This window comes from Phocoena phocoena, chromosome 1, assembly GCF_963924675.1.
Source record: "Phocoena phocoena chromosome 1, mPhoPho1.1, whole genome shotgun sequence".
In the NCBI taxonomy this organism is placed as follows: domain Eukaryota; kingdom Metazoa; phylum Chordata; class Mammalia; order Artiodactyla; family Phocoenidae; genus Phocoena; species Phocoena phocoena.
In genome coordinates this window covers 183,270,670-183,297,596 of record NC_089219.1, presented here as the reverse complement: position 1 = coordinate 183,297,596, position 26,927 = coordinate 183,270,670, and the positions used below count along the sequence as shown (strand labels likewise).

Sequence of the window (26,927 nt, the reverse complement as noted above, 5' to 3'; positions counted from 1 at the left end):
TCATTCCAAGATGACTCCAAACTGAGTGATTGAGAAATGAAAAATCCTTGGTGCTCAGGAATACATACAATTATCAGCAAATACATTGAACAACTGTGATTACTATAAACTCAAATATTCAAAAATGATGGTTTCATATAATTAATTTGGTACATAACATATTTAATAAGTTCAAGCATATTGTTTACCTATGATCTCTTTTCTTTCTGAGAAAACACAGCTCATGGTGGATATCATGAAAGTCTTTTTTCCAATACTTTGGCAACCCCTTTTCTGATACTTAACCTCCAAACTTTGAACTTTGGTATGAGCCACTGTTATAGACTTCAGATACAAAATCCATTTGATCACCAGTAACTAAGTATCCTCTGCTCTATTCATCTGAGCACTACAGTAATTCATGGGAGCTGAAACAGTGAAGGACAGCTTCACACTGGCAGTAGAACCTGAGCTGATCATTGAAAGATGAGTGAGGCTGGGTAGGTGTAAGGGAGGAAATAAAATTTTACAAAGGAAAGAAGGAGCATTTTTAGTTTAGGCACGAGCCCGACTAGGATAGCAGACTCTGGCTGGGTAGGAACGTGGGAGGTGGGACCTTGCTTACACAGATGAGTTAGCACTTGTTAAATTGAAAAATCACTAGCCACTGACTATTTTTGAGTAGCCAAATGCCACCAAGGAAGACAAGTTAAAAGAAGGTTAAAGAGGAAGCATGTTACAGTGATAATAATAATAATACCAGTAGTTATAAAAACAATGAACAGACAATGCTGTGTTCCAAGCATGTCTTGAAGTGGTCTATGTGAATTAATTCACCATCACCACAACCCTATAGGTTGGCACTGTTGATGTCATCCGATTTTACAGATGAGAAAACTGAGCCACAGAGATATTAGCAATCTGTCCATGATCTCACAGGAAAGGAACAACAGAGTCAGGATGAAACCGGACACTGAGGTCCCAGAGGTCATGCTTTACCCTTCACCGCCATGCATATTGTCTGGGGTAGAAGAGGGGGACAAGGGTCTGCAATGGGGCCAAGCTTTTTCCTCCTCTTGGACACTTTAATTCTCTGGTCCAGGTGGACACGCCAATGGACTTGCAGAAACAGTGTAAGGGAAGATTTAGCACGTGCTAATTTCTTGTCTCAGTTACTTATCCATGACATGGAGATTATAGTAATATCTCTACCTCACCATGGGATGCTAAACAGTAAGTGAGATAAAGTGTCTGTTCTAGCCTGGTTAAATGTCTATTTTCTCAGAAATCCCTAAATCTGAGTTAGTTGATTTAATACCCGCCAGCTCAGCTACCCTGTCCCCAGTGAGAATTGTCTTTGAGGACAGGAAAGGTGTGAGTTCTAGAGAGGGGCAGGTGGCACCCCCTTATATGCTGTCTGGCTGTCGGGACAAGTATCAGCTTCTAACTCAGCTACAATCCAAATGTCAGGATGTCATTCTCAAGGTCCATCTGGCTTCCATTCAGTGACCTAATTTTGTATGATTGTAGATGTAATCTCACAACCATTCTGCATCAAAATGAGTTTCATTTATGTTGTTCTGTGATGCTTTCATCTTAGCTAGCTTGATAAAATCAAATTGTTGATTTAATTTTGAACAACACATTTTTTTCCAAAAGACATTGCTGTTTGGGGAATCAAAGTGTTCAGTGCTTAGAAAGATGGTTTGGAATGTTCATTTCCAGTTGCCAAGGGTTTCAAGCTTTGGTTGAAAGGTCAACATATTTTACACGAGCCTCTCTGCCTCCATGTGGGATACCTTTCCTCAGGACCCTGAGGTCAGAAGCACTAGTCGAATGGCACAGGTAAAGACTTTATTAGACTTAGTGATGAAATTTAGTTTTCCTTAGGGCGACAGGGATACATCTAGTTTCAAGTCATGCCTGTTGCACTGGAAATGGCTAGATAGATACTGGCTTCGTCACTTGTCACCTCTTTGCTTTTTAGCAAATACCTCAGGAAATCCATTAACAACTTCCCAGTTTAAACTGCTCTAAAGTATCTTCCTAAACACCATGCAAAGTAGTATAAACTTGTTGATCCCCAAAGGGTTTTGCACTGCTACCTCCCAGAATAAGAGGTCATTTTTCTCTTATGTTGTTTAAGCAAAAAGGCAATAAACAAAATCATTTCCAATAACAACGCTGCGATGTGGAAGGGTGCACACTGGTTTCAATAACTTTTGAGAAATAGTCCTTTGAATGCAACAATGACTCAGGGTCTCTTCCCTATTACCGAGGAAACTTCATTGTCACTTGGCACTTTAAGTTAATACATAATACTACAGATGCACAAGGTGTCTCATGCTCAAACATGAACTTACAGTAGCGAAAAAGCACAGTCCAAGCTGTTGAATCTGAGCATTGATTTTAAGTTCTGTGATCCTCAGGGAATCGTATGAACTCTGAACATATCCATGTATCTCTCCTCTCAGAGTCATTGTTGAAACGTTTAATAAAATCTTAAAAAGCTATAAAAACACCCCACAAGCAGATAAAACTAAATAAATGTCAGTTACATTTTTCTACCTCTTTTAGTCTACAGCTTTCAGAGTCGCTGCAATGATTAAATGAGGGAATAACAAAAGGAATTTAATACCTAATTAAAAGTAATATAAATTGCCATAGGAGTTCACTGACTTTCTTCCCATGGATTTTTTTTTTTTTTTTTTTTGCGGTACGCGGGCCTTTCACTGCTGTGACCTCTCCTGCTGCGGAGCACAGGCTCTGGACGCGCAGGCCCAGCAGCCATGGCTCACGGGCCCAGCTGCTCCGCGGCACGTGGGATCTTCCCGGAACCGGGCACGAACCCGTGTCCCCTGCATCGGCAGGCGGACTCTCAACCACTGCGCCACCAGGGAAGCCCCCATGGATTTTTAATAGTGGTTTTATTTGAAATAATGAGAGTAGTTAAAAGAATTGTTCTAACAATGCTATACTCCAATCATCTCTCTTTGACTTAGATAATACAGAAGAGGATCTCATGTCCTGTGCTCCTGATGAACCAGAAGACAAGACAGAGCACGGTCCTCTTCCCAGCAGTGGAGTATGATAGCAACGAGAGACAGAGGACTGGGGATGAGCTGTTTCCAAAGGGCCCTTTGAGCAGAGTTAGTGCATGAGCCACAGTGGAGACTGAGTTCAGTTAGTTACCAACCAACTTTTGGAGAGGACACACAGAGCCAGATGTTGCCTACCTGCCCCTTCCTTCCCCACCCATTCTGTTCAAGTGTTATATTTGGAGAGTCATAAATTTGGGTAGCACTGAATAAGAAGGAGCTGTACTCATTGCAAAAATCAAACAAAAACTCATCTGACGGCAGTAACTAACACATTACATCCTTCTAAGCCTAATTATTCAAATACAGGTTTTTTAAATAGTATAGAATACAAAGAAGCAATAAATATTGCTCCATAAATTTCCACCATATATTCTGGCATACAAAATACTCCATAGTAGAGAGAGAATATAGAAAGTAAGGAATACAGAAAGAGATAGTGAGAAGAAATTTCAGAAAAGAGAAGAGAAAACAAAACAATGTGCTCACACAGAAACCAAGCAAAGAAAGTTTGTAGGAGAGGTGTCCAGTGAGGCAGACTGTACTCCTGTAATATGTCAGATTACAGATTGTCTTCCTGTAGTTTCCATTTTTCATCTTCCTGTAAGTTCCATTTTTCCTTTCTCATAGACATAACTTTTCGAATTACCATAACCTCAAATACATTGCCTGTATTTCTTCTCCATAGAATTTGAGTCCTCTTATGCTAATTTGAAAACTACATGTGTATTAAACTTTGCTGTAGTAGTTTGATTATTAAGATTCAAACAACAAGCAAAAACAATATGCTATCAAAATGTAAAATAACACACTGGAGATAAGTGGCTTTCTACTTTTCAAAATTTGAAAATTTATGTCTGGTTCCTACACACCAAACAAAGAGATGGAATTCTGTGAGATGTCCAACTCAATACTACTTTAAACTACAGGTAAAGGATTGACAAATGGGCTATTCCGTGTGCTGAATCTGTTCTGAGGTGGTCCACGGTCCCCAGTGTTTTCTACAAGTATTTTAGATACTTGACATCGTCCAGGAGATGTCTGGTCTCTTAAATAGTGTCTCATTTGGAGGGACTAGGCCAATGGTTGAACTAGTCATAGCACATTTTTTGGGCTGTCTTTATTTCTGCACAAGTTCTGCAGGAGTTAGTTAATGCTAACTAGACTTATGTTCCAAGATTCCACCTGCCATCAAACTCTGTAGCTAAGTGGGCATATGTTCATTTTTGTTCACCCAATTTTTTGTGTATATCAGCTGGGGCACATTTTGGAAGTTGTTGTTTGTAGTCCAGAATGATGAGTTTTTGGAAGACAGATATGAGTATTATCTTCCAGAGATTTTCTTTCTCTAAGCTTTGGAGTGTAACAATTAGAACTAAGAAGATCAAGAATGAGAAATGAGTATTGGGGGATACTCTGAGATTTAGTCATTTCAGAGGCTAGGGAGCCTGTAGTGAGTGGAGGTAGTTCTAAAACCAAGGCGTACAGGATGCTCGTCACGGTTGTAGTGTAGAGAGCTCCGTGGCTCACTAGCTTCGTCCATATGTGGAGTGCGCTTTCCAATTTTTGATTTATCTTTCCTGATATGGAATTAAATTCTATAAAAGTTACCTGAAAGGTTCCGATAACAAAGAGTGAACGTATGAAAAAAATGTTCCGGTGGTTCCCAGGTAACCCATCCTTTATCTGCACTGAAGTTAGAACACGTCATATTCTGAGGGATTCCTGGAACTGTTGAAAGAATAAGAATATAAAATGTAAGAAACAAGACATGGAGAAAACGTTCTTCATATTATTAGCATGCATTATTAATAGCCATATTTTGATTAATTATGAATTGATGATGAAAGTAAAAGAAAGATATCCGGTCTTGTTAAATTTGATATGGTCATGTAACAGAGTGTCACTCCAGGGTGACATTGTGGGGCCTAAATGTTCCACTGACTTGACGAGATCTGAAAACCCCTCTTCCTCTCATTTATATTATTGTCCAGCTATCTTGGGATGTCTAGATTTCCCTATGCTGGAAATCTGTCACTGGTAGGGCTGATAAAGTTAACAGTCAGTACTGGAGTAACACTTGTCATCACTTCCAGTAACTAGTCATCAGAACTTGAGGTGAAGAATGTAATAAATGCTTAAATCAAAACTACAAGGTATAATTTATATGAAAACCTGCCCGTTTGGGGTATAGTTGGATGGGTTTTGACAAATATATGCATCGATATAACCACCATCGCAATCAGATATAAAACATTTCTATCCAACCAAGGAAGTTCTTCTGTGCCCCCTCCCAGTCCACCCAGTTCCCTTGCCCACCCCCAAACACCCTCTGTACTGCCTTCTATTACTATAGATTAAATTAATCTTTTCTTTCATTTCATATAGATAAAATCAAACGGTGGGTACATTTTTACATCCAGCATATTGCACTTAACAGAATGTTCTGGAGATTCATTCATATTCATTCATTCACACTGTATGTGTCAGTAGTTAGTCCTTTTTATTTGTGAGTAGTATTCCATTCTAAGGATAGACCACATTTCACCTATTCATTCAACTGTTGATGGACATCTGTGTTTTTTCCAGGCTTTTGGCTACTATGAGTGAATCTACTATGGATATTTGTGCAGAAGCCTTTCTGTGGAAAGGACACGTCCTTTCTTCTTTGGTAAATACCTGGAGTGAAAGTGCTGAGTTATTACTTTGCCTTCTCACCAATAGTATTGTCAGTCTTTTCCATTTTAGTCATTTTAGTTGGTGTGTGATGGCAGCAGCATCTGTGTGTTGTCTTAAGTTGCATTTCCCAGTTGACTAATGATATTGGGAAATTTTTTATGTGCTTATTGACCATTTGTATATCTTTTCCTGTGAAGCATATGATCAAAATTCTTGTCCATTTTTAATTGAGTTACTTGATGTCTTATTTTGTATTTGGAAGAATTCTCTATATATTCTCCCAAAACTCTCTGTTGAAAAAATTAATTGTGGATATTTTTTCACAATGTATGAATTGTGAAAAATTTTTATTTCCTTAGTGACTCTATTCAAAGAGCAAGAATGTTTAATTTTTATGAAGTTTGATTTCTAAATGTTTTTCTTTTATGATTCTTGTTTTTTGTGTCCATCTAAGGAACCATTGCTTAAGCTAAACTAGCAAAGATTTTTCTAATGTCTTTGTCTAGACATTTTATAGTTTTAGATTTAGTGTTTAGCTTTGCAATCCATTTTGAGTTAATCTTTGTGTTTGTTGAGAGATAAAGGCTGATGTATTTATTTTTTCTATAGAGATAACTAAAAAAAATCTAATAATGAAATAAATATCCAAATAAATAAATAACCAAAAAAAAAATCCTTCCCTCCACTGAATTGCCTTTGCACTTTTATAAACAATAAAATATTTTTTTCCTGGGATTTCTATTTTGTCACAGTGATTTATAAAGACTGTACTAATTTTAGTATTTGTATCCAAAAAGCATTAAATTTTTACTAGTTACATGAAGACATAGTATTTCTGTAGGTTCATTTATTTTCTAATGGCTTTGAGTTGTTTGGGGGGCTACTGGAGACATGGATTTAGGAAGCTGCTTTACTCTCAGCTAGCTATCCCTTCCACATGAAATTCAGAATCACTTTAGTACGTTCTGTCAAAAGTCCTGTAATATTATAATTAATAAACAACTTCAGCCATGAGACAGATTTCAGGATCAATACAGAAAAGCCCATTGTATGTCCACACACTGGCAATGAACAATCTGAAAGTGGAATTAAGAAAACACCACCATTATAAGCAGGAATAAATTTAAACCTAAGAGTGAATTTAACAAAAGAACTATAAGACTTGCACACTGAGAACTACAAAACATTCTCCAAGAAAATTAAAGAATACCTAAATTAATGGAAAGACACCCCACACTCATGGACCAGAAAACTAACATTGTTAGGATGGCAACACTTCAAATAGATCTACAGATTTAACTCAACCTCTGTTAGAATCCTGGCTGGCTTCTTTGTAGAAATTGACAAGTTGATCTCAAAATTCATATGGAATTTCAAGGGACCTCAAATATCCCAAACAATCTTGAAGAAGAACAAAGTCGAAGGACTCACACTTTCTGATTTCAAAACGTACACAAAGCAACACTAACCAACAGTGTGGTACTGGCATTAGATGTATAGATTAATGGAATGGAAGAGTCCAGAAATAAGCCCATCATTATTGTTAATTAATTTTGACAAGGATGAAAAGAACATTCAATGGGAAAAGAATAGTTTTTTCACTAAATTGTGCTAGGACATCAAAATAATGAAATTGGACCCTTACCTCAAATCATAAATGAATATTAACTCAAGTGGATTAATAGAGCTAATTTTTAGACTTAAAACTAAAAAATTCTTAGAAGAAAACATAGGGATAACTCTGCATAACCTTGGATTTGGCAATGAAATTTTAGTTGTGACATCAAAAACATGAGTAACAAAGGTAAAATTTAATAAATTGGACCTCATCAAAATTAAAAACTTATAAGCTTCAAAAGCTATCAACAAATTAAAATGACAACCCAGAGAACTGGAGAAGATATTTGCAAGTCATATATCTGAATTGTGTCTAGAATATATAAAGAACTGTTATAACTCAGTGAAAAATAACCCAACTTTTAAGAATGGGCAAATAGTGATAAAAGATATACAAATAGCAAATAAACAGCTGAAGCTATGCTCAAGATCATTAGTCATTAATTCAAATCACAAAGAGATACCACTTCACACCCACTGGAATGGCTAAAATAAAAAAGACAATAAGTGTTGGTGAAGATGTGAAGAAATAAGAACACATACGTTGTTGGTGGGAATGTAAAATGATGCAGCTACTTTGGAAAATTGATTGCCAGTTCTTCAAAATGCAAAACATAAAGTTGCCATATAACCCCCAAATTCCAATCCTAGGTATAAACACAAGAGAAACGAAGACATATATCTACACAAAACTTGTACACAAATGTTCATAGCAGCATTATCCATAATAGTCAAAAAGTGGAAACAGCTTCAATGTCACTCAACTGATAAAGGGACAAACAAAACAAGGTACATTCATAAAATGGAATATTATTAGACAATAAAAAAAACGGAAGTATTGATACGTTACAGCATGGATGCACCCTGAAAACAGTACACCAGGTGAAAGAAGCCAGACTTACAAAAGACATGTCCATATTAGGCAAATCCATCAAAGCAGAAAGTAAATTGATAATTGCCTAGATATGGGAGGCAGAGGGAAATGGGGAGTGACTGTTAAAAGATACCAGCTTTTTGCTGTTGCTTGTTTTTTTGTAGGTTTTATTTTATTTTATTTTGGTGTGAAGAAAATGTTTTAAAGTTGATTCAGGTGATGATTTACAACTCTAAATATATTAAAAACCACTGACTTCTATACTTTACATGGGTGAATCATACAGTAGGTGAACTGACAAAAGTTTGTGGGTTTGTTTTTTTTAAGAACGTGGCTTCTTTGGCAACGGTCTTGAAAAATTTCCCCTGTTGCCTGAATAAAATCACATGTAAAATGGTTAAATTGCTATTTTCAAAGGCTGCAGGATTCCTGCATTACTGGAACAAACGCAATAATGGTGGGGATTTTAAGACCTTACTTTTTTACAGCATTTTTGAATTCACAGCAAAATTGAGGAGAAGGCACAGAGATATACACAGCATCCCCTCTTACCAACATCCTCCACTTGAGTGGTACTTATGTTACAATTTATGAACCTACACTGACATGTCATTATCACCTGAGTCCATAGTTTACATTAGGGTTCATTCGATGTTGTACATTCAATGGATTTGGACTAATATATTACATGACATGTATCCATTATTACAGTATCATACAGAGTACTTTCACTGACCTAAAATCCTCTGTGTTCTGCCATTTCATCCCTCCCTCCCTCCCTTACAACTCCTGGCAACCACTGATCTCGTTATTGTCTCCACAGTTTTGCCTTTTCCAGAATATCATATAGTGAAACCATATGGTATGTAGCCTTTTCAGACTGGCTTTGTTCACTTAGTGATGTGCATTCAAGGTTCCTCTATGTCTTTATAGCTCATTTCTTTTTAGTGCTAAATAATATTCCATTGTCTGGATGGACCACAGTTTATTTACCATTCACCTACTGAAGTACATCTTGGTTGCTTCCAAGTTTTGGCAATGATGAATAAAGCTGCTATAAACATCCATGTGCAGGTTTTTATGTGGACATGAGTTTTCATCTCCTTTGAGTAAATACCAAGGAGTGTGATGGCTGGATTGCATTGTAAGATGGTGTTTAGTTTTATAGAAACCCTCAAAATCTCTTCCAAAGTGACTGTACCATTTTGCATTCCTACCATCAATGAATGAGAATTCCTGTTGCTCCCCATCCTTGCTGACATTTGGTATTGTCAGTGTTCTAGATTCTGCCCATTCTAAAGGTGTGCAGTGATATCTCATTGTTATTTTAATTTCCCCAATTACATGTGACGTGGAGCATCTTCTCATAGGCTTATCTGCCATCCATAGAACTTCTTCTGTAATTACATATTTTATAATGTACTAAAGGATCCACTTTGCTAACAGTTCATTTACTATTTACTATCTATGTTCATAGGAGAGACTGGCCTATAGTTGCCTCAGCTCTGCCCAAGTTTGGTATCCACATAACAGTAACCCTAGTCTATCCCCCACCCTAACAATAATCAAAATTAGTAGATAGATTTCCATGGTTTCTATACTGTGGAACAGTTTGAATAGGATAGGAACTAACTGTAAACTTACCTTTCTGGTTTTTCTTTTTTAAAGGGCAGGTGAGGTAAGCAGACAGCGAGTGTGAAGAGATTAGAGAGGTAGTAGACTATTATTTTATATACAACTCCAATTTTCTAATTCTTCCTAGGCAAATGTCCATAATTCCTATGTTCTAGAAAATTATCCATTTTATCTAACTTTTCATATTGGATGCAAGTTTCTTTATAATCTGTAAAATTTCTACCGTATTTTTAATTTCCTTTTTATAATGCATGGGGGAAGTTTGTTTTGCTAGAGGTCTAGCTATTTTATTATTCTTTTCAAAACCAAGCCTTTAAATTGGTTAGTAAATTCCTGCAATTTTTGTTTGTTCCTTCTTTCAATAATCTGTACTCTAAACTTTGTTATTTTCTGCTTTCTTTGCTTTTGTTTTCTGGTTCTTTTCCAAGCACTCTCCAGTGGTTTTCATTCAATAGAGAGCAAAGTGATAAAAGTTTCCATAGGGCTTCCCTGGTGGCGCAGTGGTTGAGAGTCCGCCTGCCGATGCAGGCGACACGGGTTCGTGCCCCGGTCCGGGAAGATACCACATGTCGCGGAGCGGCTGGGACCGTGAGCCATGGCCGCTGAGCCTGCGCATCCGGAGCCTGTTGCTCCGCAACGGGAGAGGCCACAGCGGTGAGAGGCCCGCGTACCACAAAAAAAAAAAAAAAAAAAAAAAAAGTTTCCATAAAATGTCACTTGATCTTACTTAAGGCTACAAATTCCTCCCCGCAAATATGTCTTTACTTTACTCAAGTCTGAATATCTTTGTTCCAAAAGGTAAATTTAAGCCATCTATATTTACAGTGACTTTTGATACTTTGACATGTTTCTGCTGTTTTACCTATTGTTTCCTACTTAGCAGTCTCTCTCTCCCTCCCTTCCTGCCACGTTTTTCTTCTTCCTTCCCTTCCCCCTCCCCCTCTTTCTTCTTCTTCTCCTTCTCCCTCTCTCCCTCTCTCCCTCTCACAATCTCTCTCCCTCTTCTTCCTCCTTCTTTTCCCTTCTTTCTCCTTTTCCTCCTTTGACATGAAGAATTTTTTTTTTATTCCATAACTTTCTTCTACTGCTGATAGGCAATGCCATCTATTTATCTGTCTTTCACGTTTTTAGTGGTTACTCAGAAGTTGTCTTATGCACAATTAACATAGTTTCCTAGCAGATTCTAAATTTAACTGGAATGTCTTTACTTCTACTACAGCGGTCCCCAGCCTTTTGAAACCAGTGACAAGTTTCGTGGGAGACAATTTTTCCACGGACTGGGGTTGGGGGATTGGTTCAGGCGGTGATGGGAGCGATGGGGAGAGGCAGATGCAGCTTCACTTGCTCACCGGATGCTCACCTCCTGCTGTGCAGCCTGGTTCCTAACAGGCTGAGGACCAGTACCCGGGGGTTGGGGACCCCTGTTCCACTAAATACAACTGAAATTTTAGCACTTTTCACTTCCTTCTCCCCTCCATCTTCCAAATGCTATTACTTTCCAGAATTTTACTTTCCAGTTGTTATTAGTTATGATAGTCTGGTTATTATTTATATTGCTGACATTTTAGTAATAACAATTGTTATTTTGCCATCAACATTTAGCTTTACCATTGCGTTTTATTAGCTTCTTAAAGTGAGCTTCTGTGCTCATTTTACTCCTATCAGCGGCAGGATTTGATAGAGGGGGCAAAAGATGCAGGGCACACCAAGAAGAGGATGCTGCTACAGGAAGAAAGGGGAAATAAAATGGAAAACACGTGAACAAGCATTTCACTTACCTCACAGTTTTGTTTCCACCCCGACCTCACAACAGCCTACAGCTTGCAAAAAACTTGATGGAGATTTGGATTCGCTGTCATTTACTTCTAAATTCTTACTTTAAAACAGACACAAAGCCATTTTCTGAAACCCTTTCTCCAAATCTATAACATCTTTTTCTGTGATTCTCAACGAATCATAAGAATATAAAAAGGAAAGAAATTTAACATATAAATGTAAGTGATATACTCACCTCTAAAATCTGTTTTAATAGTTGTATTTCGGCTAGTAAGAATCTTTTTGTTATAAGATACTTCTGAACTACAAGTATAATTACTTTGGGGCTGAAGGTTGAACTTTTCAAATCTTCCACTTTCATTATATGGAGATAAGCCATCTAAAAGAAATAAGTATGGCATATGAGTATATGAATACAATATATCACACTTAAATTTCATTTCGGTTTTATATCTATAATTAATATCTATTAGAATGAAAACCTATGCAAATGGTCAAAACAATAAGTAAAAGGACCTGATATCAGCTATAATGCTGCATGATTTTGCTACACTCAATTTTAAAGAAAACATTAAGACGTAGAACTGAATTTGAGAGTGTCTCTAATTTAGCTGATGAAATGAGGCCTTAGTTCATTGTTCTCTGTTCAGAAATTGAGATTGCACTTGACATCGCCTTTACCTCGAAGATATCTTGTTTAATCATCAGTCTGTCATATGTTTGTCCTTGCTTTCCTCACCCTGCTTGTGTCCGAGCTGAGCATCTTCCCTGTAACATGATGATTATAAGCAGTATCATACTCCATCCTTCGTGTGAGAGTCTGTGTGTCTTTGTCTGTCTGTCTGTCTTGCCAAATATGGCCTAGCAGATAGCTTTATGCCAAGGGGGGGAGATTTCATCCCAAAAAATTCAAATGAAAATAAATTAAAAGTTATTAAATCATTAAAAAGAAATGCTATCTCAATTATTCCCCCTTCCATGAACTCAAATTCATATTCCTAGAAGCACTTACTATTCTTTCTCTACTTTAATTTTACCTAAGTCTTCTTGTAGTTGTTTATAAATGTTGTTGATGGAGGGCTGACAAAGAAAACTCTTGGAATCACGTGAAATTATGGTTGTTTTCCCTTTTATTCTAAGAGTATGTGTACCATAATTTTTCATAACTCTCTTCTCTGATAATATTTTCAACAATACCTCATGTATAGCAGTTGCCAAGAAAATTCTTATGAATTAACTGATATTGCTATTTCAAAAATTATTTTTCAGGTTCAGTGTTTGTCTATTTTGTGAATTTGAGTTGTATAGAGAATACAATGATTTGATTCCAAACATATCATGGACTATGCGTGTGTGTGAGAGAGAATGAGAGAGAGAAAGAGAGAGAGTGAAAAAGAGAGAATGGAAGAAGGAAGGAAAGTAAGAAGGAAGGAAGGAAGAAGAAAGGAAGGAAGGATTAGATAATATCTAGAAAAACTTCCCACTATAGGAAAAAAACTCCTCTGATCAATGTTAAATTCTTACCACATTCAAATTTATATGTTATTTTCTTTTTATCACAAGTAAAATTTTTACTGATTTCCCAACATAAACAAAGAGAAGTATTTGCCTTTTCAGGTTCTACACACTCATTCAGCTGAAAATGTTTATGATCTGTTAAGAAAAAGATACAAAAATAGATGATTAATATTTCATAATGTGTGCCTTATGCTCAATTACAGCCATTGAAATTATATTCATGATACAGAATCTGGCAAGAATTTAGATTACTTTTGAAAAAAGTCTAATAACTCTCAACATGTTGAATTTCTTGGTTCTTTAGTTTATTCTTTTTTTAACATCACACATATTGGTAGCATTTCACTTAGAATTTATGCTACTTTAAAAAATGGAACCCAAGGAAACGTCTAGATAAAATTGCATTTTTTGCACATTTTAAAAGACTCACTCCATTTTGTTTTCTTATTTGTATCTTCAATTTTTCATTTACTCTTTGAAAATCATCTTTGAAAATGATCATTGCATGATCATTACACAGAGCATGGGGGCTTCACTCTGGGCAATGTATTGTTTTAAATTGTCATTTTCTGTTTTTAATTGATCATTTATTCCAGTAACATTTAGAGAAAAATGAATAAGTTAAAAGGCATTTTTCAAAAACATCAGATAGTTATCCTATTTAAATGTTAATAAGTCAATCAATGATCTTGAATTATTAAAAGATGTGAGAGATTCAACAAACTTACATAGTCCCTGAATCCCTTTTAGAAAATGCATTTTGTGAAGGTAGCTTCTCTGAAGTCAGCTTGATACCATAGTCTCCTCTTTCCCAGCAGTAGCTTAGGTACTAAAACCAGCTTGATCGCCTTAACATGACTCTAACGCTCCCCCCCTTTTTTTTTTTTTTTTTTTTTTGGTGAAAGTACTTTTGTTCTTTCCACAGACATCAAATCTTTGACTTTGTGTTATTCCCCCAAGATATTCTAGACACACTTGTATTTAAAAGGATTTATATACACACACACACACACACACACACACACACACATATAATGACTTGAATTCAGTAGCGGAGAAAAAAGAAAGCTTGTAAATAACCACTCAGTGGGATAAATTAGATCCAATTGACATGAAGCACTCTGTAAAAGAGGTGTAAGGAGGCAGGTAAGGCTTCTCTGAGGTTACCATTTTCACTGGGTCTGGAGAGCAGAAGTCCACACACTGGCCTCCTGCCGCCATCTTTCCCTCAGCCCTGTTCCCCTGCCTACTAACTCCTGTGACCAGTAGGACACGTCACGTCACGCACAAAACTGCAATGTTGCTGTAAATGCACGAACAGAAATCAACTGATATTTACCTGGTGGTACCTCTAATAAATATTCAAATGGAGAGTAACATAAAGGAAGTGATATATTGATATTCTTCTTTTCACATTCCTGTAGGCCATGGAGCTGCTCTTTATACCCACCGTTCGCTTCACTAAGTATTGCATTATACGTTTCATTTTCCTTGCTATAAACGTAGTGCACAGAGATACCTGCATATCTGTCTTCTGAAAGAAAATAAAATAGTGAAGCTTATCTTTTATTTTTCAGAATGAATAAACCTCTATTAAATACAAACTCTTTAAATGTATATTTTAAAAAATATCCAATCTCCAACAAAATAACCCCAGGAACATAAAAAAGAGAAGGGACAGATCAGTGCCTCCATGTTATTCTTTCGTGATTCCCTTTTCATCACTGTCCCATCAAAGACCTCAGCTTGTGAGTTTGTATTTGGATGATAATTGGATTAATGTCTGTCTTCCTAACTGGACTGTAAACTCCATGAGAGAAAAATCCCATCAATTTTGACCATCGCCATAAATCCAGATCCTTGTGTAAAACCTGTCATCAGAAAGGGCTCAAAAATGGTTGAATTACACAGACATGAACAACGCATCTGACAAATTTCTTCTTCTTGCTCTATCATTTCCCTTGCTTTCTAAAGTGTAGTATTTGATTATCTCTTTCTCTCGATACGGGGAACATTAATTACTTAGGGAGCAGAGGCCTCGTTATTCCTCTACTTGTGTAAAATTATTGATAGCACTTTCTCTGAGTGTCATCTCACACTCTTCCCTTTATTTAAACAGACTCCATTGACTCATAAAAATATCTTTTCAACACACATTCACTTATTCACTCATTTTTAGTACAAAAAGACTATGAAGCCTTTATTTTGCTTAAGACACTGTCCCAAGCACTAGGAATACAAATGATCCGCTTTTGGAATTATAGAATCTAACGTGCAGACAGGCACAGGCATGAACTACAGAAAACACCAAAATAAGATGATGCACAAAATAATACAGGGGTAAAGAGGCAGAGAAGTCTGTTCAGGTTGCAGGACCAGGAGGGGCCCTCCAGAGAGGTGAGTCAGTTTGCATTTAAAATATGAGCAGGACATAGAAAAATTGATGGGGGAGGGAGGTGGTAGATGAGGATGCATTCCAAGTGTAGGGGAAGAAGAACAGGGGTGAACACAGGGGCAGGAAGAAACATGTTTTAAGAAACTGAGCACTTCCACGTTACTTAAGTGAAAAGTGTAAGGAGGCAGCAGTGCAAGAGGAGCCTGGTCATCCAGATCATATTCATTAATCAAACATACAAAGGCTGATGTCTGCACTAAATATACGGAGAGCCACTGAAGGTCGGGACTCCAGTGGTGAGATTTAGAAACACGTGGAGGGATGAGCCCCGGCCACGAAGGACTCTGCTTCCACTGAGAACAGAGGAAGAAAATGGGAAAAGGATGGATACAAGCTGTTCTCAAGCATCTGCTTTGAGCCTAACCCTGGAGAGACAGAGAGACTTTTTCTTCTTGATGAGCCTTGAAGGTATTATTCACATTTCATATTTATCATTACACAGAATCCTCTCCCAACCGCTAAACAACCTTGCTATCATCCCACTTTACAAATACGCAAACTGAAGTTGAGTGGCTCCACCAAGGTTGTTTAGCTAGTAATTATCAATCCTAATCCTCAAAACTAGGTCTGAATGTGACATCAAAGCTTCTTGCCCTGAAGGACCCTGGCTCTTAATAGTTGGAGCTAATCGTTGGTGAGAAGTTAGAGCCAGTGAGTTTAGCCTGCTGGGGGGTCTTGAAAGCTTGTAATAAATAAGGAAATCATTAAAGTGATATATGTTGCCTCTAGGTAGACCAACTTACCACATGATGGCTTATGTGTAGTCGTAGGATCTGTAATAGAAAAAAAAAGAAAATGCAAATTATTACAATTGCATTTTAGAATATCTCTGCTCTAGCCATTCTGAGGAAGGGTGGTTTACAATGTTTTGTCTTCATAAACTATAGACTGTACCGAGTTAGGTTTAACAGATAATGCAGAGTTTGCAGTGCCTGTTCCCATGTTTGGATCTCAAAACTTCAAAGGTTGTAAACCAACAAGCTAGTTCTATAAAACGTTTTCATAAATTCACCCAATAAACACAACTGTGATAATACAATATTAAGACTTTTGGGCACACATCTGATTATGTAATGGTGACGTGGTTGACTATTTACACAGCCAGAAGTATTTTAAAAGTCTTCCTCCCCTTGATTAATCTCAAAATAGGTTTATATAATTATAATCCCTAGAAAGTTCAGTTTACTCCTTTGTTTATTAAAAAAAAATCAGAAAATAGGCAAGGGCTGCTTCATTGTCTGGTTTAACTTTTGTAAGCTCTTTGCCCATATACTAAATCCAGGGTAACACATCGTTCCGTCCACCAACTGAGAACTATCTTGTGTGAGCATATGTATTTAACTGAAGAATTGGATGGAAATGGGGTTTGTGGAAGCTAATAGATCTCTGCTAATCTGGTCTTTGAGATGGAGAACTTGCAGGGAGAATAGCGTCCTGGCGGGCTCTGAATGGCTGACCCATTGCAGACTCTACCACCTCCTGGACGTTCGTTCCCTGCATGGAGCCCCCCACTTCCATCTCCACATCCCACGTGTGTGTCTGGGGCTCTGCGATCACTCCTCTGCCACTGACCTCTTGGAACAGAGAGCTCCACTGAGAGAATTGTTCTTCTTCATACCAACACTGAAACTCACTCTTAGAAGTCCTAGTATAGCTGGTAATTTCTACGAGTTTTCATAGAGTACACAACTTTTGGGGGATGCTACGACCATGATGTAAGAGGTTATCACAGTAACACCGGCCCTGATCTCATCGGCTGTTGCACTATGGAAGCTGATCTGTGTTTTGGACTAACTGCCCTTCCACAGCCCTCAGGATTAGAACACTCAATTGAACTTCTCGAAGAAAGAGCCCAGGGTGGAGTCAACGGAAGACCCTTCAATGAGCATGTCCAAAGCACATGGTGGCGGTGAGACTGCATGACTGGGGGTCAGGTTGTCACCTGTTGTTGTGAGATCAGTTGTAGAGATAATGTCTTTTGCAGGGGTCGGAGAGGATGGTGTAGTGGACGCATTGAACACATCTGCAAGGAAATGAACAGAGGGTCATGGTTAATGAGTTTGTCATATTGAGGGTCGAGGGGAAAACTCTTTAGCAAAGATGATTTCTTAACTGAATCTTTGCTAGAGGCTTCCTCCTCGTTTGAATTACACTTGCTTGTTTTTAAAATAAGAAAGTGAGTCAAAGATTTGTCTACACGTGGCCCTTTAAGATGACTAAGAGTGCAAACAATTGGAACTAGACATTGTATACGTTGAGAAGAAACTATTCATTCCTTAGTATAATTCTGACATGTGCAGTCTCCCTCAAACTACCTCTCATCCTGTTACGGCTATCCTTATTTTAATTACTAACAAGGATACCCGTTACCCTTTTGTACTATTCAGTTCATACCAGACTTTTTACGTATTCCGTCTTCCTATCAATCCTATGAAATGAGTATTATTATACCCATTTTTACAGAAAGAAAAATTGACACACAGAAAGTCTAAGTAACTTGTCCTAAAGTCAACTAGAAAGTTGAAGAGGCTGTATTTGATCTCAGGGCTATAGGACATTAAAGTTTGTTATCTTTCTTCTTCACCATGAACTTTTATAATATAAATAATAAAATAAAATATGCCCATAGAAAGCTTACTGGTAAGGTTTTTTTTACTAATTTAGTATCACTGTATGAAAATTTGTAAAACAGCAAACCCACAGTCATATTTGGTGTGAAATAAAAGAGGCGCATGACAGTTTTCACGTTTCCATTTCATCATCCAGAACCTAAAACACCTAGAGCATCACGGTCAAACCTGAGGCATTGTCTTGGGTGGTCGAGTTGGAGATGTGTGGAGGTGAGGTAGCGGGACTGCTGTGTGCAGGGCTGAGAGTGGTTACTGGTGAGAAAGATGTGTCTGCAGGCAAGGTGCTCGGTGCAGTCCTCTCTCCTGGAGCCCCTGTAATCACAAAGACCATCAGCCTTCCTGCCCCACAAGGGCAGGGGCCACACAGCCCACAGAGGCATGTTTATTAATAGAGGCTAAGGCCAGGGCTTTCCTAGTGGTGCAGGGGTTAAGAACCTGCCTGCCAAGGCAGGGGGCACGGGTTTGTACCCTGGTCCAGGAAGATCCCACATGCCACGGAGCAATGAAGCCCATGCACCACAACTACTGAGCCTGCACTCTAGAGCCCACGAGCTACAACTACTGAGCCCACATGCCACAACTACTGAAGTCCATGCACCACAACTACTGAGCCCATGCTCCACAACTACTGAGCCTGTGCTCTAGAGCCCGCGAGCCACAACTACTGAGGCCACATGCCACAACAACTGAGCCCATGTGCCACAACTACTGAGCCCACGTGCCACAACTACTGAAGCCCACGCACCTAGAGCCTGAGCTCCGCAACAGGAGAAGCCACTGCAATGAGAAGCCAACGCACCGCAACGAAGTGTAGCCCCCCGTTCGCTGGCAGCTAGAGAAAGCCCGCGCTCAGCAACGAAGACCCAAGGTAGCCAAAAATAAATTTAAAAAAAAATCACTTTAGAAGCTAAGGCCGGGCAGTAAACATTCAAGCACTCCTGCTACCTCACAACCTACGCGTCTACAAAATGGGATGAAAAATAACACGGCTTATGGGAGAGATGAGTTTAAGGGCAGACACCTCAGAACCTATGCAGCTTTGGCACCACAGCACACATTTTAAAAGTATCTGGGACCTCGGGAGAAAGCCTGGACTGCCCAGGGAGGCCAAGCCTCCTGGCGGGGGGCTGCCTTAGGCAATACTGAAAATGCAGAGTGGGTGCCGCTGGCTGGCGCAGGGACCACAGAGATGGACGTGAGCTCTGAGGGCAAAAGGCTGCTGCGGTGAGGTTACCACAAGAGGAACTGCCGCCCACCCCTGCCAAGCGCCGTGGGCGAGGTGCACCTCTCTGGGGAGGGATCCCTGGGTGCAGGTGCTTCCTTCCGATTTTCTGAAAATAAAGCTGAAGGGGATCCCGCCTGTGCAGTTGCTGAACTGGGGGATTGTTTTCCTTCCAGCTGAAGGTCAACATACTACCTTCACTATGAAGGCTCCCCTTGCCAGGAAAAAGCAAACTGGTTTAGAGCCCAGGAACTTCCCATTATATTGACAGCATCCCCTTCGTTTCCAATTACAGATGAGCTAGTGGGTATAGAATCAAGGGTTGTCGCTGATAAAAGCCCACACTGTATTTGGTTAGGACTTTTCATTGTCAAGGTTCAAAGCACCCACCCCATGTCACATCTTTCCTCCCACGCGCAGACACCACACCCAGAATCACAGCACAAGGGAGCAACGTGTATTCACTGGGTGCCAACTAGACGCCTAGCACTATGCTAGTGGTCCTGGCAGAAGCAAAAGAAATAGGGCTAGCTCCTAGTTGAGCTTTGTGTGGTTATTTCACTGTCACGATCCCTGGGGTCACCGGTTCAATGGTATGAGGTGGGTCCTGCATCTGCAGTCAGATGCTCAGTGTTTCAGCCGAGTGACACATGCATGCGCATCCCCCGGATGGCTCTGACGCGAGCCCTCAGGCACCCTCCAGTCACACACATCCATGCCACTAGGACCGAACATGCATCTGCTAAATTTTCAGTTTGGGTTCTCAGCTCAGTCTTCAAATACCACTGAACCCCAAATTTAGCTAAACCACGGAACAGGACGAATAGCTTAAACATCAGTTCTTCAGGTCGGGATCCTCCCACAGAACCAGGAGAAGAGGAGAAGATGCATTTTTTTAATCCTTTAAAAAAAAAATGGTAGGCACACAACTGGCCCTCTGCAAACTTTGAAATCAGCTAGGCTTGGCTTTAGCTTTCCTCCACATTTTTTTCTACTCCTCGCTTCACTAGTTCATTCTCTCTGCCCCTCCCCAAGGTCCCTGGTCCTCATGCCATGCTGAGGTCTCCCACCCTCACCCTCTGCACATCCCTGACCTTCCCTCTTCATAGGAAAACTACGTTCTCTGGTTTAGTAATCTCAGCGATGGCTTAGGAATGGCAATTACAATTTGAATGAGGTTAATTAATCCTAATAGATGTTTAATTAGTGGAATTAGCCACTGGGGGAGGAAGAAGTCCTTGATGGGGCAAAGCAGACTAAACTGTGTGACCACCAGCCTCCCATGTCAACCCTCCTTAGCTTTTTCCCAGATCCTTCCCATCCACAACTTCCGTGGATTTGCTAAAATCTCCAGATCTTTTTACTGCTGTTCCCATGGCAGCCAGAGTGAGTGAAATGGGGCAGGGAGACGAGGGCAGCTCTTTCCCCAGCTGTTTAAGCTTCCTGGATTGCCTGTCATGATTTTTATGCTGAAGGAGCAGTTTTAATACTTCAAAATAATAATTATTCTATTTGATACACTTGGCTTCCTCGTTGGAGCCATACTTAAAGCAAGGCCACTTCACTGCCAGGCTCCCCATTCATATCTTTAATTTTCAGGCACTCAGGTCACTAAGTGTATACATGTGGCTGTGTGCATTTGCAACCTGAGAAACATGCTTGTTTTTTAGGGTAAAAAGGGGCACCGTGAACTGATTAGACACCAGTTTTGGAAAGACCAGGGAGAGGATATTTTGCAGTTTTTATAAATAGAGATGCTGAACTGAAAGAATCTTGATGTTTGAATGGAAAATATGAGCATCCATGTTTTTTTCATTCTTTTAAAACCGATGTATTTGTGGTTATAACTTCTCAGTGCCCTTTATTGATAATGTACACCACCTACTCTTCACTGTTTTGTTTAGGTAGGAGGTCTTTAAGGAAAGAATCTGTGCATATATTCTTTATTACTAGCAAGAAGTTTTCACTGCAGAATTATACTTGCCTAAAATATAAACAAACATATAAAGCCCTGACTAACCCCCTGAACAGGTCTTTCCTGTATTCTCATAATTCTCATTCTTTATCAATTCATCACTAATACAAGGACCTTTGTTAGGTGCCCTCTTGGAATAGGGGTGACTATGAAAGTTTGAAATTCCAAATCCATCCACCAGCAAATGCTACACGTGGAACAGTGGTTGGAGTCCCTCACTCCGCACTTAGACGGTGTTCATGTGCTCTTTGTATTTGCACAAGTCTGAAGGAGCCGCAAACTGGACTTGACATTCCTGCCTAGAGCTGGGGTGAGTGCAGAGAGGCACCCGCGGGTCTGCGGGAGACGGCAGGTGAGGCGTCTGGGCTGGTTAACCTCTAAGGTAGGAAAGCGAGATCATTATATCAATATCTCCCCATGGCAGGCGAAAATTTTAAATACCAGGAAGTTATAAGGAGCAAACTGTTATTATAGTTTACCAAACTGTGAAATGGCCCAGTCTGTTCAAGTGCAAGTCTGCTCGTCTTTAAGTTCACCTGCCAGAAGCACCCGTGTGCTCGTTTACACATCTCGGAGCCTGTCTGGGTTGATGCAGCCATAGATGGCTCATGTTTCCAGGTGGCTTTTGTGACTTTCGGGTCACTATGAGCTTTTGGAATTCTCCATCAACTCCACAACTGAAAGTGAGGACATTTCTTTGTAGGCAGAATAAGCAAAGAATCCCCCAATATACAAGAATCTCTTACACGAGGAAAAGACCAGAAAAATGTGCGAGAGATGTGAGAGACAATGGCCAAATAGTATATGCAAGGATGCCCATTATTATGAAAAAAAGTTTAATGTAAATCAAAGCATAAATCAAAATGAAAAATGTTTATCATACTGACAGAGTTTTAAAAGATTGATAATAGCTAGTATCAGAAGTGATACGAGGAAACACACACTCACAGAATTATATGCTGAGAGTCTGGAAGATAGACAACTTTTTAAGGAACAGTGTTTGGGGAAAGTGTATTTTCATTGTGTGTGTGTGTGTGTGTGTGTGTGTAATGCTTCTATAATGCTGTTTTGCAACATGCATACATTAATTTTATAGAGATAATATTACAAAATTAAATTTAGTGTTATGTATGTGAATGTTTATTGTAATAATTTTTTAATTTTTGAAATGGTGTATATTATACTGTTACAAAAATGGATTGAGGCATAGTTTTCCCTTTCATATATTAGTAAGCAAGAAAAATTTGATTACATTCCATTCCACAGTACAAATCAATCATAAACATAAAGTAAATAACACCTATAGGTTTTAGCCCAGTAGAGAATTGAAATATCACCAAGATTATTTTCCAGAAAAAAAAATGTGTTGTATTGTTTGAAAGCATAAGAAATTTTCCAAGCTAATTTTATCACTAGTATTACTGAGCCAGAGCAAGTTAGTATTTTTAAATAATTCATCCATATGTCCAATCGATTTCATTTTAAACCTTTTTTTCTCGCACTTTGCTTCATATGTAAATCTCTGGCTTTAACGTTTTCAGGGGAAAAAAATTGGGGAAATAAAAAGGTAGGAACGTTGTATGTGTGTATTTGTGCATGTGAGGTGAAATGTGGAAGCTTTGAAATAGAAAACTCTGTGTGATGTTATTCAGTCAATAAAAAAGTTTAGCATGAAAAGTTCTACGTAGCCATCAGTTCCCTCATCCTCACATTCCTTTTGTCAAAAGGAATTCCGACACTTGCAATGTTTAGATAGGTCCCAGCCACCTCCGCTGCCCTATGGTAGGAGGGAAAATGGGATAAAGATTAAATATACATTACTGTAATTGATATAAAAGGCACTGAACATTTATTCAACCACTTACCACAGCCAATAAACTTCATCCGGATGGTACTCAAAACACTGCATGCACCCATCACCCAGGAATGTGATGGTGTTACCCGTGCTTGCGTTTCAAGCTAAGATTGATGACCTTATTGAACAAATATCTTAGTCTTTTTAGAACATGTCTATTAACCAGTTTGCCTCAGAAAGTGGCACACAGCACATTATTTAGGAAAAGGCAGGAACCAATCTCAGGATGGTCAGTTTATGTACCAGATACACTTGTGGACCTAACATTAAACAGAGAATGAGTGGATCAATGGTGTCCCTGGATTCTAGGAGCATCAGAGGTTTTCCCCAGCAGAAATACCTCCCATGTCACTCTGATATTTTGCTACGAACAGGACCACATCATCTTAAATTCTACCATTGGGATTCACAACCTTAATTAAATACTTTTTTAAAAAAAAAACAGTGCAAATATCACTGGAAGAAATCCAAATAGCAAAGCTGAATTATTAATCCTCAGTGTGTTTTTTAAAAAAATAATAAATTGTCTGTCTCCAATCATTTTCTGCTATTGAGGATCTGGGATTGAACCAAGAAAATTTCTACTTTGGGGTAAGAGCCGGGGAGTGTGAGACCAACAAAGACCTGAAAGAGGACATTCTGACTTCCCCGGAGCTACAGAAAACTTAGGTGAGCAGGAACCAGGAAAATGATGCAGCACGTGGGGATCAGAGGACACCAAGAACCGCCTCTGTCCCCCGTCGACACACCCTGATTTTACTTAGGGGGACTTCCCTCCCTCCCCGTCTCCCTAACAACAGGCTTCATTACTTACGCCGGCCAATATTTCATGAACACCTAGATGTTCTACGTTTTACACACTTCAGTAAAATCTCACACGTAGAAACTGAACATAATTTAAACTGTTTTGATAACTTTAAAATTTAAAAAGTAAAAACAAAGAGAGACAAGTTTTTCCCTAATCCCGTCTCAGTTAAGATCGCTGCCAACCTGTCACAGCAAGAGAACTATCATTATCCCAAGAGTTCAGGGATGTTTCCGTGGTGGTACTTTCTGGGCTAGGAGGAGGCGTGGTCTCTGAGGAGTCATTTCCTCGTTCAGAGATGCTTGCGAGTGAGAATGCAGTGGTGTGAGCAGGTAAGGGATCACCTGCAGGCAGAGTAGAGGGCTCTTCTGTTGTGTTCATTCCTGTCACATTCATGGGAGATGGAGGGGGGAGAAAATAAACATGTGAGTCACACCCTGAATCATATCATCTGAGCCGGCTAACCCCCAGCCCATTACCGCACGTACATAAATATACCTACCTATACGTGTGTATATACACACACACACCATACAGATATGAGTTACGGTGTGTGTGTGTATATGGGTTGTGTGTATATTTGACAATGCGTACACATGTATGCACATGCATACGTACAAATATAGATGCATCCAGAGGGACAGATGGAATATATAGACTTAGAAAGCAAGCTGCAGAACAGGGGCTAAAGGTGAAAATGGGGAAATGAGGTGAAAGCAGCTATTCCCTGCACTCTTCTCACTTCACTGGTGGATTCTCAACTGTCCAAAGCAATTGGGTTCAGAAGGATGAAACACCAGGCGTAAAAAGGATTAAAAGAAATTGTGGAAGACTGATCAACGAAGAAAAGAATAAAGAAAGATAAAGTTGGAAGGGGATTATTAGGAGGGCTAGGCATTCCAGGAGAAGAAAATGAAAGACGAGAGTTCTAGACGCACACACTGTTTTTTTTCCTTAATCAATCAAATTCAAACAAAGCAAAGACCAAGCAAAAGACTGGAAAACAAAATTCACAAACAAGTATACAGATGACCCAAGTCTACAAAAATGTTTTTTTCATGATAACCAAAGAAACACAATTTGAGATACTGATATAACTTTTTCCCCAGTTTCAGTTCACTTCAGGAAAAAGAAAACTGTGGCAAGAGAAAAGAAAACTGTAGAAAGGGCATGGTGAAGTAGGTCTGTGCACAGCTGAGATGAGCACACAAATGCAAAAACCTGCCTGCAGAGCAAATGAGCACCGTGTACTAAAGACCTTTACATTTGTGTGCTCTCTTATTCAGAAAGTGGATTTCTTTACCTCGAAGAATGCGGAAGTACACCAGCTTAAAAAAAGAAACATGTGGTGCTCTCTGAATATTAGGATTATAGAGGTGCATTTTTTTCTGAATTTTCTGTTTAAACATGTGTTTACTTTATGAATAGCAAATTTTGTTTTGCAATATCTAATTAATAAAAAATTGAGTTATATCACACAAGCATTTTAATTAACTCAGTTCAATAAGATTGGACAAGCGAGAATAGCATAAATATCGGAAAAGGGAGAGAATGGAGGGTGAATCAGAAAAGGAGCAGAAGTGCTAAGAAGGGCAGAACTAAGAACGGAAATGGAAGATCACTGAGTAGCGAATTAAGAAATGGAAACAGAAACAACACAAGGAAGTCCCAACTTTGTTCATTAATGTTGAAGGTGATGTGAAATCCATTTTTACTAAGTACCCGTAAAACCCATCTGAGCTGCATGGAATTGCCTCGACGTCAGCGTACACGAAAGATCACAGAACTATTCTGCGATTACAGAAATCCAAAGAGATAGGACAGCTGTTATATGTGTTCTTTTCCAAAGAAAAATTCCAATCCCTAAAATTTCATAGCCTAATAACTCACAAATAAATGTTTTTATTAACAAACTTTCACCCATAATTACATGTCAACATGTTCAACTAAGTAACAAGCAAATGGTGCCTTCCTGTCTTCAGTGTCAAATCCTAAATCTAACTTTAGTGTTCTCTCATCGTTATAGTATATACTGAATATAAGGAGGGGAGGTGGGTTGGTGGGGGAGAGACTGGGGAGACAGGGATGGAGAGAGAGAGAAGATGGAAGGGTGGGAGGAGCTTAAAATTCTGTCCAAAAACATTCATTCACATTCAACATTATAGACGACCAATTATTCGTTTATTGTTTTCAGGTTAAACTAATTTTAGTGTCAGCAAAGTTCCAATGATCCCATTTGCCTTGAGGAAACTGTTGCAACTTTATCACCCCCTCCATGCCTTTGCTAGATTTGAATTCCAAAGAGGGAAAATCACTGCAAATATCTCATATAACAGTGCTTTACTGTTTTGAAGAGTAGCATTCCTAAGGATTACTTCTAGTCAAGAGCAAATTCAATTCATGGTGTATGAAGAAAGGGTGTTTAGAGAACCACCCTCCACCTAGAAGCCTTAACATCCTTGCAGACATTCTAAAGCTCCATGCACATTCCCTCACTTCATAAATAAGAACTGAATTTAGGATGAGAAAGCACGCTTCAGTTGCCAATTCCACATTGCCCCTGTGCTCCCACTTTGGAGAGATACTGGTTTCCACGGATCACATTCTCCTAGGCAGTATTTGGGAGAGAACGTTCTGATTTGCATTGAGGGCCACTATTTTAACTTACCTGGTTTCACCATTTGGGGGCTTGTTGTGATCGAGTCTGGGCAGAGATCAGGACACTCTCAATAAGGTGAGGGTCACTTACTGTTTTAAACCTTCAGTCCCCTTTCTACTCCCTCCCATTCCCCTTCTGCAAAAGTAACCT

At 39.1% G+C, this 26,927-nt stretch overlaps 1 protein-coding gene across 1 annotated transcript in view; it reads right to left on the bottom strand.

Annotated features, from left to right (window-relative positions):
• PTPRC (protein tyrosine phosphatase receptor type C) overlaps positions 1-26,927 on the bottom strand; it is a 122,148-nt gene that overhangs the window by 39,749 nt on the left and 55,472 nt on the right. Inside the window, exons 5-13 of the mRNA XM_065871958.1 lie at positions 25,422-25,446; positions 24,304-24,501; positions 18,430-18,573; positions 17,574-17,654; positions 16,375-16,404; positions 14,516-14,710; positions 13,152-13,311; positions 11,894-12,027; positions 4,689-4,808 (exon numbers count right to left, since the gene is read on the bottom strand). Of these exons, the coding sequence (XP_065728030.1) occupies positions 4,689-4,808; positions 11,894-12,027; positions 13,152-13,311; positions 14,516-14,710; positions 16,375-16,404; positions 17,574-17,654; positions 18,430-18,573; positions 24,304-24,501; positions 25,422-25,446 (1,087 nt within the window). The remainder of the gene's footprint in view (positions 1-4,688; positions 4,809-11,893; positions 12,028-13,151; positions 13,312-14,515; positions 14,711-16,374; positions 16,405-17,573; positions 17,655-18,429; positions 18,574-24,303; positions 24,502-25,421; positions 25,447-26,927) is intronic.